The 18,411-nt window shown below is 46.2% G+C and overlaps 1 protein-coding gene across 5 annotated transcripts in view; it reads left to right on the plus strand.

Annotated features, from left to right (window-relative positions):
- Positions 1 to 14,247, plus strand: part of RERE (arginine-glutamic acid dipeptide repeats) — a 412,980-nt gene extending 398,733 nt beyond the window's left edge. For 4 of the 5 annotated variants that reach the window (XM_074975155.1, XM_074975156.1, XM_074975154.1 and 1 more), the window contains 5 exons: positions 113 to 335; positions 1,497 to 2,220; positions 9,071 to 9,217; positions 9,676 to 9,856; positions 11,709 to 14,247. In XM_074975155.1, the coding sequence (XP_074831256.1) occupies positions 113 to 335; positions 1,497 to 2,220; positions 9,071 to 9,217; positions 9,676 to 9,856; positions 11,709 to 11,742 (1,309 nt within the window). In that variant the 3' untranslated portion in view covers positions 11,743 to 14,247. The remainder of the gene's footprint in view (positions 1 to 112; positions 336 to 1,496; positions 2,221 to 9,070; positions 9,218 to 9,675; positions 9,857 to 11,708) is intronic. The other variant, XM_074975157.1, reaches the window with a different exon arrangement.
- Positions 14,248 to 18,411: the final 4,164 nt, after the last annotated feature.

Below are 18,411 nucleotides of genomic sequence, written 5' to 3' on the forward strand. Positions count from 1 at the left end.
CAGTGGAGCAACTGGTAATGTAAATCCGAAGTGTTGTATAATTCCTCTTTGATGTGAGGCTGTCAAATCACAGACTCTTTCCCAGGCCTAAATTCTCTGTTTTCTCTCTCAGGTTCTATAAGCACCTGGACCGTGGCTACAACTCATGCGCAAGGACAGACCTGTACTTCATGCCTCTGGCAGGATCCAAACTGGCCAAGAAGAGAGAGGAGGCAATCGAGAAGGCCAAGCGGGAGGCAGAGCAGAAAGCAAGAGAAGAGAGGGAGAAGGAGAAGGAGAAGGAGAAAGAGAGGGAGAGAGAGCGGGAGCGTGAAAGAGAAGCAGAAAGAGCGGCGGTAGGTTTATCAGTCTGCTGTGCAGGAAGGGTATGTTAGGATCTGTATTAAATGATGACTGTAAAATGTTGGGGATACATTTGCAAACCTCCATTAGAGCGCTTAGTGCAGGCACAAGCATGGCATGGAGGGAGCAGTCGGGTACATGCGAAGCACAGGAACATTGAGGGTGGGTGCAAGCAATGTTTTGGGTTGTGAGCATGCCATTGGCACATCTAGCTGGCTTGTACCTGTCCCTTCCTGCACTGGCCCCACCCACTTGCTTCAGGGCTCCCCCCACAGTGGAACAGGGTGTTGTAGGCAGCTTACTGTACTGCACATCTTCTCCTGGTGGATCTGCAGCCTCTGTTGTACTGAGAGAAGCCAAGGCAGCCTGGGGGCTGAACTAGGCCTGACATCAATAAAACACTTTCAAGATGAAAAGTGGTACCTAAATGCGCAGGAACAATAAATACCCATTAGCTGTTGGTGAATTCTGTTGGTTCCCTTTGTGCTGCAGGCACAGAACGCCTGAACGTACATGGCATATCCCTTGCCTGTTGCCTGATGTACCATTTAGGGGAGCTCCCGGAAAGGGGTAGGGCAAAGGCAGTGAACCTTTGACATGTGTTTGACTTGAGAATACCTAATTTTTCTCAGGGAGGCCCCAACTGTGTATAATTCAAACTTGTACACTAATTTCTGAGTGTTGGTTTGGTTTTTAAATTTACTTGGAGTTAAAAAACAAAGCCCCTGTGGTGTGGGCAGAGATAATCGAGGGCAGGGAGACTGGTCATCATGCAGCGATACTGCCTTGTTTTAATTGAAAAAAACCACACTAGTCTTTTTTTTTTTAACCAGGCTTGTGCACCTTTCTAAGGGAGGGTTGTAGTAGTTAGCAGCAGAAGATGCCTGTAGCCAGCCAGTCCCTGCAAATGGAAGGGCAGAACGTAGTGTGTTGTTCCCCCACCCCCACGTGCTGTGCACCCTTGCTCTTCAGGGGCTTGCTCAATCGTAGCGCATGTGGGGGAAGGCTTTTGGGAGAAAGCTGTCATGGGACAGGGTGTAGGATTATCCCTGTACTGAGCTGCAGTGAAAGGGTGAATGTGCTGGGAATTTTTTCAGCCAAGTTAGTTTGTTTGGAATAAAATCTCTCCCCTTCCCTCCCCCCATTCTCTGCAGCAGAAAGTGTCCAGCTCCTCCCATGAAGGTCGCCTTGGGGAGTCCCAGCTCCCTGGACCAACTCACATGAGACCTTCATTCGAACCTCCACCCACAACCATCGCTGCTGTTCCACCTTACATAGGTCCAGACACGCCCGCGTTACGGACTCTCAGCGAGTACGCCCGTCCTCACGTAATGTCACCAACAAACCGCAACCACCCATTCTTTGTTCCCCTGAACCCCACCGATCCTCTCCTGGCCTACCACATGCCCGGCCTCTATAATGTGGACCCCACCATCCGAGAACGGGAGCTCCGGGAGCGGGAGATCCGGGAGCGGGAGATCAGGGAAAGGGAGTTGCGAGAGAGGATGAAACCAGGCTTTGAGGTGAAGCCACCTGAACTCGATGCACTGCACCCAGCTACCAACCCCATGGAGCATTTTGCCAGGCATGGCGCACTGACTATACCCCCAACAGCAGGACCCCATCCGTTTGCTTCCTTCCACCCGGGTTTGAACCCCCTTGAAAGGGAGAGACTTGCGCTGGCAGGCCCCCAGTTACGGCCTGAAATGAGCTACCCTGACAGACTGGCAGCAGAAAGAATACACGCCGAGCGGATGGCGTCGCTCACAAATGACCCGCTGGCACGGCTCCAGATGTTCAACGTGACACCTCACCATCACCAACATTCGCATATACATTCGCATCTACACCTCCATCAGCAGGACCCGCTACATCAAGGTGAGCCCAGGGAGCGAGCCAGAGCTCTTCCTTAGGGATGCTGACCCCTGCTGCTCTTGTAGATCCTAGAATCGTAGAAATATAGAGCTGGAAGGAACCTCAAGAGGTCATCCAGTCCAGCCCAAGCCAGTCCTTGCACTACTAAACCTAGACCATCCCTGATAGGTGTTCTTAAAAATCTCCAATGATGTGGATTCCCCAACCTGCCTTAGAAGCCTATTCCAGAGCTTTAAAGTTAAAGTTTTCCTAATATCGAACCTAAATCTTCTTTTCTGCAGATGAAGCCCATTACTACTTATCCTACCTTCAGTAGACATGGGAAACAACTCGCCCCCATCCTCTTTATCATATTCCTTAACATACTGGAAGACTATCAGGTTGCCCCTCAGTCTTCTTCCCCAGCTACAGAAAGGAGGTGGACAAATTGGAAAGAGTCCAGCGGAGGGAAACGAAAATGATTCGGAGGCTGGGGCACATGACTTATGAGGAGAGGCTGAGGGAACTGGGTTTATTTAGTCTGCAGAAGAGAAGAGTGAGGGGGGGGGATTTGATAGCAGCCTTCAACTACCTGAAGGGGGGTTTCCAAAGGGGATGGAGCTAGGCTGTTCTCAGTGGTGGCAGATGACAGAACAAGGAGCAATGGTTTCAAGTTGCAGTGGGGGTTGAATATTAGGCCTTGTCTACACTGGCAAGTTACTGTGCAGTAAAGCAGCTGTCTATGGTGTAACTCCCGAGGTGTACACGCTACCAACCCACTTAGTGCGCAGAAACTCCTCAGTTTCAGCATTGCAAAAAAAAAACACCTCCACAGTGCTCCTGTGCTGCATTGCCAAGGTAAACACATCAACTGCTTTCAGGGCTGTAATTGGCCTCTGGAAGTGTCCCATAATCCCTCAAGTGGCTGCTCTGCTCATTGTTTTGAACTGGCTGTCCTGAAGGCATGCACCCTTCCCCTTTCAAAGCTCCGTTTTTGACAGCCATTGCTTGCTGTGCTGATCTGCTCCAGGACACAAAGAAAACCATTATTATGGAGTGCTCATGCTGTTGAACACAGGGGTGTGTGTGTGAGTGTGAGAGAGCGAGCGGTGGGGGCTGATGTTGGGGTTTTCCTCTCCCCCTGCCTCAGGTCTGGTTGTTTCCTGCCACTGTCTGAACTTACAAGACAGCATGCTGAAACACTCTCTGTCTCCAGACTCTCTCTCTTTCCCGCTCCTCATACACACACACACACACACACTCCCTGTCACACACTCCCGCGCCCCCCCGCCCCCCCCACCTTCAGTTGAAAAGCAGCTGGTAATGTAGTAGGATGCCCGTGGAACAATGGGACGCTGTGGCTGCCCTATGAGGCATTGCAAACCCTTCCCAAAGCACCCTGTGGCAGTGTCACAGAGGGACAGCTACCACAATGCACTGCTGTCTTTGCCGTTGCAAGAACTGCTAGTGTGGATGCACTCCACCGTCACAAGGAGCACAGTGTACACACGCAACGGCAGTTTAATTCCAGCGCGTTAATAAAAGTGGTATCACTTGTTGCGCAAAAACTTCGCAGTGTCAACAAAAACTATTTCACTAGGAGGGTGGTGAAGCCCTGGAATGGGTTACCTAAGGAGGTGGTGGAATCTCCATCCTTAGAGGTTTTTAAGGCCTGGATTGACAAAGCCCTGGCTGGGATGATTTAGTTGGGGTTGGTCCTGCTTTGAGCAGGGGGTTGGACTAGATGACCTCCTGAGGTCTCTTCCAACCCTCATCTTCTATGATTCTTTTCTCAAGACTATACATGCCCAGTTTTTTGAAGCTTGCCTCAGAGATCAGGTTTTCTAAATCTTTTATCATTTTTGTTGCTTTCCTCTGAACTGTCCAATTTGTCCACATCTTTACTAAATTGTAGCATGCAGAATTAGGCACAGGTACGCCAGCTGAGGCCTCAGTAGTGCTGAGTAGAGCAGGACAGTTACCTGTCATGTCTTACATACGACATGCCTATTAATACACCTCAGAATGGTTTTCGCCTTTTTGAAACTGGATCGCATTGTTGACTCATATTCAATTTGTGATGCACTATACCCACCAGATTTTTTCCAGCAGTGCCACCTACTGTCTATCCAGTTATTCCTTGTTTTGTAGTTGTGCATTTGATTTGTTTCCTTCCTATGCTTAGTACTCTGCATTTATCTTTATTGAATTTCATCTCATTGATTTCAGACCAGTTCTCCTATTTGTCAAGGTTGTTCTGATTTTTAATCCAGTCCTCCAACGTGCTTGCAACCCCTCCCACCTTAGTGTCATCTGCATATTTTATACGCATATTCTACTCCATTGTCCAATTCATTAATGAAAATATTGAATGATACCAGATCCAAGAGCCTTCTGCCCAAATCATGGGGTCGTATCCCATGACTCAGGAACTATGCATAGCATAATCTCCAGCTGTGTCAGCATGGCAGCCGTACCCAGGTCTCTACAAGATTGTGACACATGGGTGTGGCCCCACCCTGAATAACATTGCTTTCTTTATACCGTGTGGCTAGAAATAGCTATAATTGTGTTTGATCTCTCATAGACACCTGCTTTTTCCTGTCCACGCAGGCAAAGGGAAACCACAACACAATGCAGCTGGGATACAACCGTGTTTAAATAATAGGATTATTATTTTATTTTAGGCATTTCATCTCTGTATAAATGACGCAGGCCTCCCTTGTAATAACCTGGGTATTTTACACCCACATATTTAACCCTTCCCTGGGATTGGATCAGGTCGTTGCTGAGCGCGGGGCAAGTTTTCAGTAGCCAATAACATTCTTCACACACCCAGGCCTTGTCCAAAATTCTCCCTCTGTTGGTCTAGAGCTGGTGCAGCCCAATCAGCAGTGGCCGCACTAGTGTAGACTGCAGGCACTTGTCAGGTGACACAGTGGTTAAAACTCCTGCTCCCTGTATACCTTTGTACCCAGCTTAGTAGTTCATTTGGTGCGCACGTCAGTGAGACTGCTACACACTGAATACTAGCACCTAGACGTCAATGAGATCTCTAGCTGTCTCAGGCTGGAAAATGGTTGGAGTTGTTCAGCCAGAGTGTGAATTTAAAACAATTGGTTATTAAAACATTGCATGATAGAAGTGTGGGTGGGTGTGGGACATGCAAGCATGCCCCTGCTTTCTCTCTGATGGTGGTTCAAGCAGTTGCCCGTGAGAAGCTCAGGTGAGACAAACAGGACAAGTCTGCAGCCCTTTTTTCATGTAAAGTGACTGCTCTCTCTGATGTGAAGGACATTGCCATGGATGTCGATCTGTTTTCCAAACTTAGTTAGGGTGGTGTTAAAATAAAGCGACAGCAAATTTGAGAGAAACCAAAAGTGTGCGCATCAATCACCTTCTGATGGATCAAATGATAATTGCGAGTAGAGTGATGATAGCAAACCTCAGGCTATCTGGGGAGGAGGATGTTTGGGAAATGAGGAGGAGAAGATAACACCAGTGATAAGCAGTAAGCTTGCATGTGTCCTGCCAAATAAGCAGCATATTGATTTACACTGATCAGAGATTAAGGCGATCGGAAATGGAAGATAATAGTGCCAATTAAGCATCCAAATCCAAAATGGTGTTATTAAATAGGCCTTTCAGAATCAGCAAGGGTGGTGGTCAGGCTGTGAGATGGGGAGGTGTAAGTGGGTAAGTTTAGTCGATGTTTTTATATAACTGCTGGGTTTGTGAAAAATCCCACAACTACACGCTGCAGAGGAAGGTCACTGCCAGTCTGACCTGGGGGGAAACGCCTTTCCGACCCCGCATCTGATGACCAGTTAGACCCAGAGCCTGTGAGCAAGAACCAGCCAGCCAAGCACCTGAGAGAATTCTCAGTTCCCCCTCAGAGCCCTGGCCCTCCCCTTCCAGTGTCCAGTCTACAGCCATGGCCATCCCTGATGCTTCAGAGGAAGGAGCTAAAAAGAAAAAAAAACACCCCAGAGTGCACTGAGGGAGGAGGAGAAGTTCCACACTTATTACCTTGGCAGATTTCTGGTACAGGTTACATATCTTCTTCTCATTCCCGTGGAGGGAGGGCATCAAGGCTCTGGTTATGAATGTCTGCATCGCAAACTAAGGTGTACTTGTAGCTTTAATCTAGCTAGCGTGGGTAACGATACTAATGAAGATGTGGTAGTATAGGCTAGCGGCTTCAGTACAAGCCCACCAAGGAGTCTGGGTACATACTCAGGTTGCCGGTCCACACTGAAGTCCATGCCACCACACTTTACACTACTGTTGTCACCCATGCTAGCTTGATTAACGCTAGGCCGGGTGTGCCTACCTGTGCTACAATTACACCTGATTTGCAGGGTAGACATACCCTCCGGCCCTCTTGTTGACATCTGTGGTGATTCTCTGATTCCTTTATCTCCCATTTATCTATTTGTCTCGTCAACACCTGGCAACATCATAACTTCCTAGTGCTGACTACGTAAAGCAGACCTCCCTACTTCAGCTCTCTTAACATCTCCTGTTGGTTGCTACAGCCCCACCCTTCTTCCCTCTTGGCATGCAAGTCCCCTTACCAACACATAGTTTACACCTAATTTTAATGTAATCATAGTGTCTAGTGAATATAATGCAAAACCTCTGCACAGTTCAGAGAAACTGGCAGCCTCTGCTGAGGCGTGACCTCAGTACTATACTAGTAGCTGCAGTGAAAAGGGTGTGCGAAGGAGGTTTTACCTTTTCAGCCTTTCTGCACTGCTAGAGTGTGAAAATTTGGGCCTTGTACAACTGGAATAGACTTTCCTTCATGCTTACCAGAAAGCTCCTCAGTCTGAGCTTGGGGACCTTCTTCATTAGAATGTGCTTAGTTCTAAAACGCTTTTAGATCCCCAGAAATGATTGGTGACATAACTTGGTATCCTGTTAGGTGTCAAGACAAAGAGATGGGAAAGTCACTCATTTGGCTGAGTAGCTACGAGTAATGTCACTACATTGGTGATTTGGAAGATGGGCAACCAAAGCAAGATTTCCACATTTTCTGATAGCAAACTGGTGGAGAAAGGTTAAATAAGGCACCAACTAATTCAGCAGCAAGGTCAGAAGTGAAAGCAATTCAAGTACATGGTGTACAGTTCCTGGGACAAACGTACTGCAGATGTACTTGTGCAAGCAAGCAAATATAGCATAATGAGTCTTGGAACATGTGAATTAAAAATAGATGGTGTCTCTGTTTCCTGGGTTAGGAAGGGAATTTGAGAGCTATTGCAGAAAGAACCAGAGTGTGCATCAAAGGAGGCAAGTGATACGCAGCTGTATTTCAGTAGAAATGTATCTGGGATTTGATAGCGGTGATGCAGTACATAAAGGCACTACTAGATGGAACTTGCACAGTGTTCAGCATGCTATGTGCGCTGCTCTGGCGGTCAGAAGAAGGACTGCACCAAATATCAAGTCTTATGGATTGTAAAGGGGCAGGATTGACATAGATTGGACTGCAGTTTTGCAGATGATGAATAGGGTTGATTTAAATTGACTTTATGGCTACAGACACTTGAGTGCTGGAATATGGTAACTTTTAAAGGAAAAGAAATAAGTGTCTGACACAGCGTGTCTACACATGGCTTTTATCTTCAGTTAATTGATTGCTTATTAACTCAAGGTAGCTAACGCATTTGTTAAGGCCAGCATGGACACTCTACAAGTATTTGTTCCAGGACACATACGTTTGTGGTGTACCCACACGTTTGTGGTGTACCCACAAGGACCAGCCTGGAGTCTTCACCAGCCTTTACAAACATATTAGCTACCTCATGTGGATGGGCAGTCCACTAACTCAAGCTAGAAAACTCTGGTGTGGCCCATTGAGTGAGCTACTGAAATGAAGTCACAGAAGCCCTATTTCAGAATTAAGATCTTAGCTGCGCAAGGAAGGAAGGGAAAGTAGGGGGTCGGTCTGAGTGATGGGCGGCGCTGACATACAGTTACTCGTGTTGTGCTGTTCTTACAGGCTTGCACTTGTGTGTGCTTAGAAACAGGAGTAGTATTGGGATTGAAATGACCATGGGAGACTGCTTTCTGCTAATATGCAATCTCCATGCAAACTTCTAGCGGATTAAATGCAGGGGATTTGCCACGCACTGATGAGTAAATATTGTCATGGTTTCATCAGTGTCATGTTTTCATCCTCTTAGTAAAGTGACAGTAGAGGAATTGCCTACAAGTGAGGACAAATAAGGACAGGGGGTGGGGGGGTTCCCTTTTGTAGAAGGCTGGCAGCTCCCTGGAGCTGACACTGTCTGATTTGGGGAATGGAGGGTTTGAGAGCTTCCTGTCTGTTCAGAGCAGTATTACAAGGGTGCTCAATTGTTAAGCCCTTTTGACCTGAGGATTGTCAGTGATCCTTTGACTTGTACTTATGTGCTAGCAGAAGGCAAGAAGATATTTACAGCCAGTGTTTTCTTATAAACCTCTGAAAAGACAAATTTTGCCTTAGAGTCTTGGTTTAACTGTATTAGCATGAGATTCTGCCTCTGTGTGTGTGTGAAGTGGGGAAGAAGGAGGCTGCTAACAATGAATGTGTAAGTGGTTTTGCTATTTGATTTTTCCTGTCACTTGGTAGATTTCTTTTTCGTTATTGAAATTGAAAGGCATGAGTTGTTGCTTTAACAATTAAGACTGTTTGGCAAGCAGATGTCACTTCAAACACTTGAGGATAGAGAAGTGGGCTTCAAGTCAGATGGAGCTAAGCTCCACATAATTACACACCAATTAATCCAGATACTGCACAAGCTTAAGTGGTAACATGGCTTTTGTTCCCCAAAGGGTGAGGCTTCCCCAAGCAGTTGGTTAACTTCCCTTTTATCTTCTTTTCTAGGTTCAGCAGGACCTGTTCACCCGCTGGTGGATCCCTTGGCAGCTGGACCCCACTTGGCACGTTTCCCCTACCCGCCTGGTACCATCCCCAACCCGCTGCTAGGGCAGCCCCCACACGAGCATGAAATGCTCCGACACCCGGTCTTCGGTGAGAACATTTCACTGACCTTCCTCTAGGCAGCACTTTGATCCGACCTGTAAACACTTTCCTCTGGGTCTAAATGTGCAGTGGACGGAATTGGGAGCTTTAATTCTTATGCTTTTGCTTTACCGTTTTTAAACTGAACTTTTTTATGTTACAATCTTTAGAGACCTCCTGTTTCATTGCTAATACGTCCCCTAGAACTGAATCCTAGTAGCAGCTGTAGGGAAGCCATGAGGTATGGTGATTAGAACAGTGGGCAGACTGGAAGTCAGTATTCTAATTCCCAGTTCTTCCACTGTTTTGCTGTATAACCTCAGGCAAGTTGCTTAACAACTCGGCACATCTGTGTCCCCATCTGTGAAATGGGAATGTGGGGGGATAATGCTCTGCTTTACCTACCTTGCAGGGCAGCAAGAACCAGTTAATGTTTGTGAAGGGCATAAATGTGATGTCTCCTGCAGGTACCCCCTACCCACGAGACCTGCCTGGTGCTATCCCACCTCCAATGTCAGCAGCCCATCAACTGCAGGCCATGCATGCCCAGTCAGCAGAGCTGCAAAGACTGGCTATGGAGCAGCAGTGGTTGCACGGGCATCCCCACATGCACGGTGGGCATCTACCAAGTCAGGAAGATTATTACAGGTGAGAGATACATTGAAGACGCAGCTAAAAGTTCTGTTACTATTTCCCTGACTTTTTTCTCCTGAGAGGTCCCCTCCCCGCAGCCTGCAGCCCAAACATGTGGTCAGTGTGACCTTAACGTGCTTGGAGATCAAGCTTCAGAAAAAACTAAGTTGGTGTGGAGGTGTCACGACGTCACAGTCTCGGTGCTCTGAAACCGCCCTGAATGAAGCCAGGGAGGACTGTAGTGTAGTATCCCCGCCACAGGACAGACTCACCAGGGCAAGAAGCCTTCTCAGCTTCAGCACTTCCTGGGTCTGGCCTCGGCGCATTCAGCACCCTGTTCACACTGTAAGTGTCCTGCAGTGAGTCCACCTGGAAGGGACACCTGGGGAGGACTCAGCAGTGGCTCTCAGCCAGCATATAAAACAGAAGAGTTTATTAGTCGATGAGAACACAGTGTACAACAGATCTTCTTAGCACAGAAATCAAGAACATTCAGCAAAATTCATCTTGAGGGGATCCAGAGCTCAGAACCATGGGTTTCCCCCCTGAGTCCCAAAACAGGAGACTGACCAGTTTCCACCAGCCCAGGTTCAGTCACTCCCACCTGTCCTACCTCTGGGCTTTGTCTCTTTCCCGGGCAAACAGGTCACCTAGTCTCTTTCTTCTACAACACCTTCAGCTAGCTCCTTGCAGAGAAGGGGGCCTGGCCATCATTTGCCAGGACACAAAGTGTCGGCCATTTTCTATGGCCTGGCAGCTAGTCAGCAGTCACGCCTGCCCTCTGGGGGTCTCTTCAATTATCACACACCCTTATCCCACCGTCTAGATACTTGAGTAATACATAGGGGAAGCTGAGGCGCACACGCACACAGTATTCAGCGAAAATATTAAGAACATTCCCACTTTGTCACAGGAGACTGGGACAGATTTTGGAAACTAGATCAGAATAATTGGCATAAGGAATAAACTAGCTTTGTCATGCGCTGCAGAATTAGCTTTGCTTTTAGTGACATTCATTATGATTGCCATTTCCCCGCTTCCTCCCCTTGAAGAATAAAAACCTCATGAACAGAAATAAGAGAGGAATTCACCAGCAAGTAAATCTGAACAAATTATTGATGGGCAACAGTTGGTGAAAGCATAACTAATACAGACGCTGGATGAATGGCTGGGCAGATCTCGACCAGTCATGCAAGTTCCTCCTCTCCCAAAATTATTATATTGCAATGGTTTTCCTCCTCTTTTTCCCCCATTTGCCTTCATTGGAAGACCTCTTGTTTCTGTTTTGCAATGGCGGCTAGCAATCTTCAGAAGGGGAATCGCCGCCTCCGGCATCCAGCAAGGTCCACTCTTTATGTTGCTTCATAGCGAGGATGGCTGAGCAGCAGTCTGGCATGTGCTTGCCTCATGCCCCCTTTGCTTTGGTGTCTCAAACCTTGTCTGTGCTCTGGAAAATTGTGTGTTGTGACACCAGGTGACAGTACTGGCAGCTGACCTGATGCTGAACATGGTTTAGCTGCAAGTGTGGACAGGGGCAAAGCATGTTCAGCACCAGTTCAGCTGCACTGCTTGCTGGCACCTGCTGGTAATCTCACTTGTGTACAGAAGACCCCGATAAACAAAGCACATCATCTCCCGTGACCAACTGTGTTCTTCATCACTTGTTACCATGCTGGTTCTCCGTTCACTCTGAGAAATCAGACCTCCTGCCCCCCACCCATGTCCCCTTTGTGGCACTTTGATGCCCTTCCCCCTCCCCCCCTCCACCCACATTTTGCGGTGAGGCTAGTATCAAAAGGCAACATATTGCTGAGACACGAAGCCACATGCCCTTTGTCCGCTAAAACACATTTTCTTTCTCTTTCAGTCGACTGAAGAAAGAAGGTGACAAACAGTTGTAATAAATTATTTATTTGTAATGCCGGCTATGGAAGCCCCAGTCCTTGGGAAGGAATGGAACATTTTTTACATACAATAAGAGCTGCAAAAGAATATCTTATAAAGATTTCTTTATATATTTAAATCTAAAGAAAACACCCACCTCCCCTACCAACAGCTAAAGACTTACTGGCATAAATAGTGTTCATTTGTAGAGAAGATTTCTCAAGACTGGTGTGGGCTTCCCTGCATGACCACCTATTCAGAAGCCTATTGAAAATACAGGACTGTTTGGAATTCTCAGAGAACTACCCTGCAATCTTGGGGGGGCGGGGGGCGGGGTGTTTTTGTTGGATTGATTTGGGGTAGGTGCTAGAATCAGGTTCACAACACGACAGTCACTGTGCGTGAAGAGACACTCAATGCATCTATATATATATATATATATATATATTAAAACCCGAAAAAAATAAGGATTGCAAGTAGGTGGCGTAACAAGCTCTGAATCCAAGTGCTATAATAATAAAATAATTACTTTTATTTTAATACATTGTAGGAAATCTTCATACTTTTAAAGAGAGCTCAGTTCTTCAGCATGGCTTTTCAAGTCTGTAAATAATGGTTTGGGTGGCGGGGGAGGAAAAATAACAAAACTCCACAAATGTAACAATCTTGGTTTTTTCAGTAACATCACAAATCCTGGTAGTGACAGAATACAGAGTTGATTTTTAATAAAAATAAATATATATAATTATCCCTTTAATTAAAGGGAAATAATGGGTGTCAATAATTTCAAATGGGCAAATGCTTGAAATTTGATTTGGTAGCAACAATAAGCATTAAAGGCAGTTGCAGGGATAATGTTACAAATGACTGTTTCTGTTCCCCCCCCTTTTTTTTCCCCCCATTATCATTCTATCTTTCCATTCTGCAGATGACTTTTATTGAGTTCTGCTTCTCAGCAGTACAGATGTCCCTTGAAACTGGCTTGCCCTTTCTGTCTCTACTGTAGAGATTATTGTAAATTTGGCTGCAATCTGCCTCCTTCTATTGTCTTTTAAAAACAATAGTCTCGCTAAATTTGTGTTAAGCTATCTCTTTAAATTTTAGCTAGTAGTAGCAAAAATTCTAAGAAGTAGTATCTTCCTTTAAATATGATGTGTAGCTCAAACTATTAAAGTCAGGGTTGTGTGGGAAGAATTTTTGGACGGGGCCCACTTTCTCTGGCTTTTGTTTTACATATTTCTGAGGAGAGACTAGACAGTTGGACTACAGAGTTGTGTATTTAAAGTTCTTTCATCAACACCAATAATCTAAATTTAACCTGTCTCTTACTGAAGGCTGCTTGTTTTTGGGGGGGTTTTCTAACATGTCTCAAGGTTTGTGTATCAAGGAACCTGCTGCTGTGGGATTAGCCAAAGGTATTTAGTAACATTGCTGACTCCCAACACAACAGGTTCGTGCTGAATAGCCCAGATTGGCTGGAAGAAGAACTTTGCCCATGTGTGTCCATGGCTGATATATAGCAAAGGAGAAAGGGTGCACACAGTAGAAGAATAGGCATATATTTTTGTAGATAGCTTTGCTCGCTGCCTAAGCCAAGATGCACATCTTTCTTGAACACACACATACCAAAACCATCTTCTTGTTGTTGCATTAGCCATGTTTTTGATAAGGCAGAGGGTGGCGGATCCAGAGAACATCTGCATCTGCTGGTCATGTTTTCTACTGGTACATAACCTCTTCCATTCTCTCTCTCAACTCTTGAGGGCTGTAGCTCTGCTGTGGTAGACTGTTATATGTGGTGGTCATGTCATAGGACTGTATTGAGCCATGTTAGATAAATTTGTAGTTAATCATTCAGTCTTGTGGAAGGCATGGCATGAATGGTGCTTCACCACCACACAGGGCAGAAACCAACATTACCATGTTGCTCTTCATTGGCTGCACTGACGGGTAGGTAATGGCACCGATTTATGAATTAAAACCTGCATCAGGGAATTCCAGGCTTAGTCTATCCATCTGTGTAGCGTGTGTCCAAAGGAGGAGGGCTAGTTTCAGTTCCATCTCATCTCTTTTCTCATCCTTTCATTCCAGTTCTCCTTTTAATGCCATTTCAGTTCCTTAGAGTGAGTCAGTCCCATCAGAACTCTGTGTGAGCTCCTGACTGCCAAGACTCCAGGGTTTGACACCTGGGAGTTCTCAGGCTTGGATACCAAGAGATTCACCCTAGAACCAGGAACTATAATATTTGTACATTACTTCCAGTCTCTGTCTGTGGTTGTGGGGTGAAATAGCATTAACACCGATCCAGCAAGTATCATGGCAGAGGTGCTAATAAAAATGTCCCTGGCCAACAAAGAGCATTAATGTACTGAAGGCTTTATTTAAGAAAATTTCCATCAAAATTCAATTTTTTTCACCATCTAGAACTGGGGAAGGGCAGGCATGACACCACCACCAATCGCACATGATGCTGCCTCTCTATTTCAGTCTTTTTTTTTTTTTTTTTTTTTTTTTTTTTTTTTTAAGGAAAAAGATGTTGATTCCTTCATGTTGTCCTTTCTCCTTCCATTTTTCCAAAGAACAAAGTAGTGCTTTGCAATCCCTATTCAAAAAGCTGTCCCTTGATTTTTTTTTTTTTTTTTCCCAGCGTAGTAGAATCTTTTATGTTTCTGACATCGTGGCACAAAGAAGCTCTGAGATTCTTCAACCTCAATCCAGTGATTAACTACAGCTTTATTTGCAATGGCTTTTGAAACCATCTTGGTGTTCGATGCCCTGTTGTTATAACCCAGACCTTTTGGTTTCCTTTCAGAAATCTCTCTCATTTTTTCCTCTGTTTTGAAGATTTTTTTTTATTTTGCTTTCGTGTTTCTAAAACGTCTCTTGTTCTGTGTCGTCATGGTTGAGCTTGTTTCACTGCACCGTTAAAGCAGAGTGTACATTCTGACTGCTACATTTATATATATCTTGAAGCTTAATGTATATATGAGTAGTTTGCCATGGGATAACACAGTGTAAACAGAGTAGAAACCCAGAAATCGTGACTTCTGTGTTCTCCCCATTTGAGTATTTTGTAATTTTTTTGAAATATTTGTGGACATAAATAAAACCAAGCTACACTACAGCAGCCAGGTTTTGTCTGCAAGTGGAGTGTGTCTGTTACTTGAGATGAGTGGGAGAGGGCGTGATAAGGGGGCAATGGCATGAAAGTCTTGCCTCTTCTAACAACTGCACATTTACAAGCAAAAGCAGATCTCTCTCTTCTCTTGTTTCTCAACCCGGCTTCTCTGTTGTTAGCTAACCCTAGTGTCTAGCCTTCACACATAGTGTTATGCTACCCTGTGTTTGCGCCTGAGCTGAATTCCAATGTGCATAATTGCATTTTGTCTACCCGGGTCTAGCTAAATGCTCCAGGGGGATCCTTGCACCAATTCTGCACCCTTCGCTTAGGCTTTTAGCAGTCAAATTGAAAATCACGTACATTTAGGGATGTGTTAAACGCAGTTGTGGCTAAAAGGGGTTCTTGTATCTGTATTGGAGACTGCCTTTGCCATTGATGTGGGTGAGGTCCAACCAGTAGCTAAAGTAGATAGAAACATGAGCCAAGGAAGAGTGGGAGTTGAAGGGGAGCGCTGTGCCCCCACACCCGGGAGAGGACATCGGCTGCTGTTTGCAGAGTGGGGCCCAGAGGCTGCGCTCTGTCACCTCTTCCTTGTTTAACTCACGGGCCAAGCGTGTTTGAAAACGTGCTCTGCCCAGGTCTGGGCACTGCTTGTTAACGTGATTCGAATACAGTCTGGCCCTGTCCACAGTGGCTCCAGGAGCCAGGTTTAGAGCATGAATTTTGAATGCTTTTCTAACACTGCTTTGCTTTGCTCAACCTTTGTTACAGTGCAATTTGACTACAATCGAGTTAATACATGGTGGCTTTGTCAGCCTTCACAGCACTTTGAAGTCACATGACTTCACCATTCTATGTTACTCTCAATTACAAGCTGCCTAAAACCCAGCAAAACAACTGGGGCCGGGGGGAAAGTTCGTGAAAATTTTCAAAACAAAAATGCAAAAACTTTCAGTTGAAAATTCTTGGCTCCACCCCTTAGGGTGTGACTACACAGCAAAGGGAAAACGTGCCACTGCCCGTGCCAGCCGACTCAAGCTCACAGGGCTCTAGCTGCAGGGTTATTTCATTGCTGTGTAAATGTCCAGACTCAGGCTGGAGCCTGGACTCTAGGACCTTGTGGGTTGGGAGGGTCTCAGATCTTGGGGCTCTGTTGTCTACACAGCAATGAAACAGCCCCGCGAGCCTGAGCTGGCTGGCATATGCCCGCCGCAGGTTTTCCTTTGCTGTGTGGACATACCGTTACGGGCTTTGGGCTGAGCTCCATGACTCCAATTCAAGCTAATGGGAGCTGTGGATACTTAACTCTTCTGGAAAACAGGCCCTGTGTGATCTTGGTCAAACTGCTGAACTTCTACCAGTATCTGCCTGTTTCCCCTTCTGTAAAACAGGGATTATACCATAAGGTGATCCTAAAAGAGTTGAAATGTGTCTTTATTATCGAAAAGTTGCTGTGCAGAGTGAGTTACATGATTTTAAACAGAAAAGAGGAGGATGCTTTTCCACAGTGGGTCGGATTCTGAGGTTAAATGTCTCCTTGTGTTACCGCAGACTCACCATCACGCAGGTGGCCACCCCAGAAGATAAAGTGCCCCATTGCCTGGGTTTGCTTGGAGCAGAAGGAGCAGCTGTTGTGGCTAAAATCGAAAGGGACGTTAAAGCGGCCTGTTTCAAGCAGCTTTTCTAGTTATATTGTGTGGTGTCTTGTAGGGGAAGGTCAGTGGCTCCTGAATGTGGTTTTCTCCAGCTGGCCAGACACGCTTGCTCTGTGGTATATATTGTGAGTCCCTTTTTTTAAATTCTCTGTGCTTCATGGAACTTAGCCCAAGCTGCTCTTCCCCCTTACTACACGTTGTGGAAGATAAACCCTACAGGGATGAAGCCCAAATAAAAGGACTTTTATTGCCCTATAAATTGAACTGCCCCAGAGCATGTGGTTTCCCTTTGAGCGCTCTGGCTAAGGGGGTGGAGGACTTGATATCATGTGGCTGTGCTACATTCAGAAACGCAAACCTCCATTCTAACACCATGCCAGCTGTAAACAGCCATGTAGACCCATGTGTTCAGATGCGATCTAGGGCAGCAAATAGCCCTCCGCACCGTCAGCCAGTTGCATGGAGAAATGGCTGCAGCCAGATTTCGCCCCCAGGAGTTTGTCTCTCTGACCTTCTTCCAAGACAAGAAATACTCCCAGTGCTTGCCATAAAGTCTCAAGTCCTTATTGTTTAAATAAAGATCATAGCCAAGACACATATAGGTGATAAAGCCACAGGAGAGAGAGAAAACAGGAAGCTTCTTTTTACAGAGGAAATTGGCTTGTGAAATATTAGTTTAATTAGCGTAAAGGGCAATAAAATCCAGAACCTAGGCAAATTCTCAGTTTTCTGTTAATTTTGCTCATGGAGGGAATCAATGTGTTGATTCTCGTGAAAGGTTTATTTGTATAGTGATCAGCTCCACAGCGAGTCCCAGGCACTTAGCTGGCATGCTCCTCCGTTCTGGCACATATCTGACATTTGGCTGTAAAGCCGGGGAAGGGGGGCTTATTTGACTGTCTTCTCTGGAGATCCGAGATCAAACTTGGTTTAGGCCACAAATATTAAACTGAATTTGTTCATCTCAGCCAGGCGCCTACTGGATTTTTGCCTGCCGCCTCAAGCCCTGTTGTGTTATGGGGCTATAGGTGGTCTCCAGTGTGGGGAGGAAAGCCCCCAGGTTGAAATGACAGAAGAGACTGCAAAGTCAGGACTGAGGTGTTGTGTCACGGCTCTCCGGCAGGAAGTTTGATGTGGTTCTGGCTATGCCTCATTCCCAGGCTCTTCCTCTTGCCTTGCAAAAAGGGCAACTACAGCAGCTCCCCAAGGGTAAATTTCCATGTATGAATTTGCATCGGAGGGTTTCTTATGCAAGCCAACTGTTTTTTATATGACTGCTTTATTGAACAACAGATGTATCTGTAGCAACTGAACCTAATGAACCTTTTACATCAGCTTGAATCTTGGCTCTGTAACCGACCACATTCTTTAACAGAGGTCCCCAAATTTTAGGGCGTGCCTCCTAGGGGGACGTGGCGGAACGTTTGAGGGGGCATGGCTGGGGCCTGGGTCAGTCCCCACTGGGGGCAGAGAGGGAGCACCACCCAGCTCTGCTCCTGGCCTCGGGGCCATGGTTCCTGCCTGAGGCTTTGCTCCCGGCTCCGCTGTCAGCTGTGGCTCCAGCTTCAGCCCCCTTACCCCTGTCCATGCCCCCACCTCCCAGAGCTGCAGTCCTGCTCCCAGCTCCAGTGGGGGGGGGGGACGGGTAAGGGGGGGCATGAGGTAAAAAGTTTGGGGACCACTGCTCTATAATATAGAGGGGCCATCTTGGTTAATGGTATTCTGAGATTCATGCTGGTCTAGCCCTTTGTATCACGGCCTTGGTTCTAGTATAGATCTGTGAAAAGCACACAACAGGCAGATCCCAGTAATTAGTTCAGGGAGATGCACTGATAATTATTTGACTCAGACTTCCCCAAAGCTGTCTTCACCCTCCCTCTCCTATTAACCAACGAAAAAGCTTTCAGCTA

Source organism: Natator depressus, chromosome 18, assembly GCF_965152275.1.
Source record: "Natator depressus isolate rNatDep1 chromosome 18, rNatDep2.hap1, whole genome shotgun sequence".
Classification (NCBI taxonomy): Eukaryota; Metazoa; Chordata; order Testudines; family Cheloniidae; genus Natator; species Natator depressus.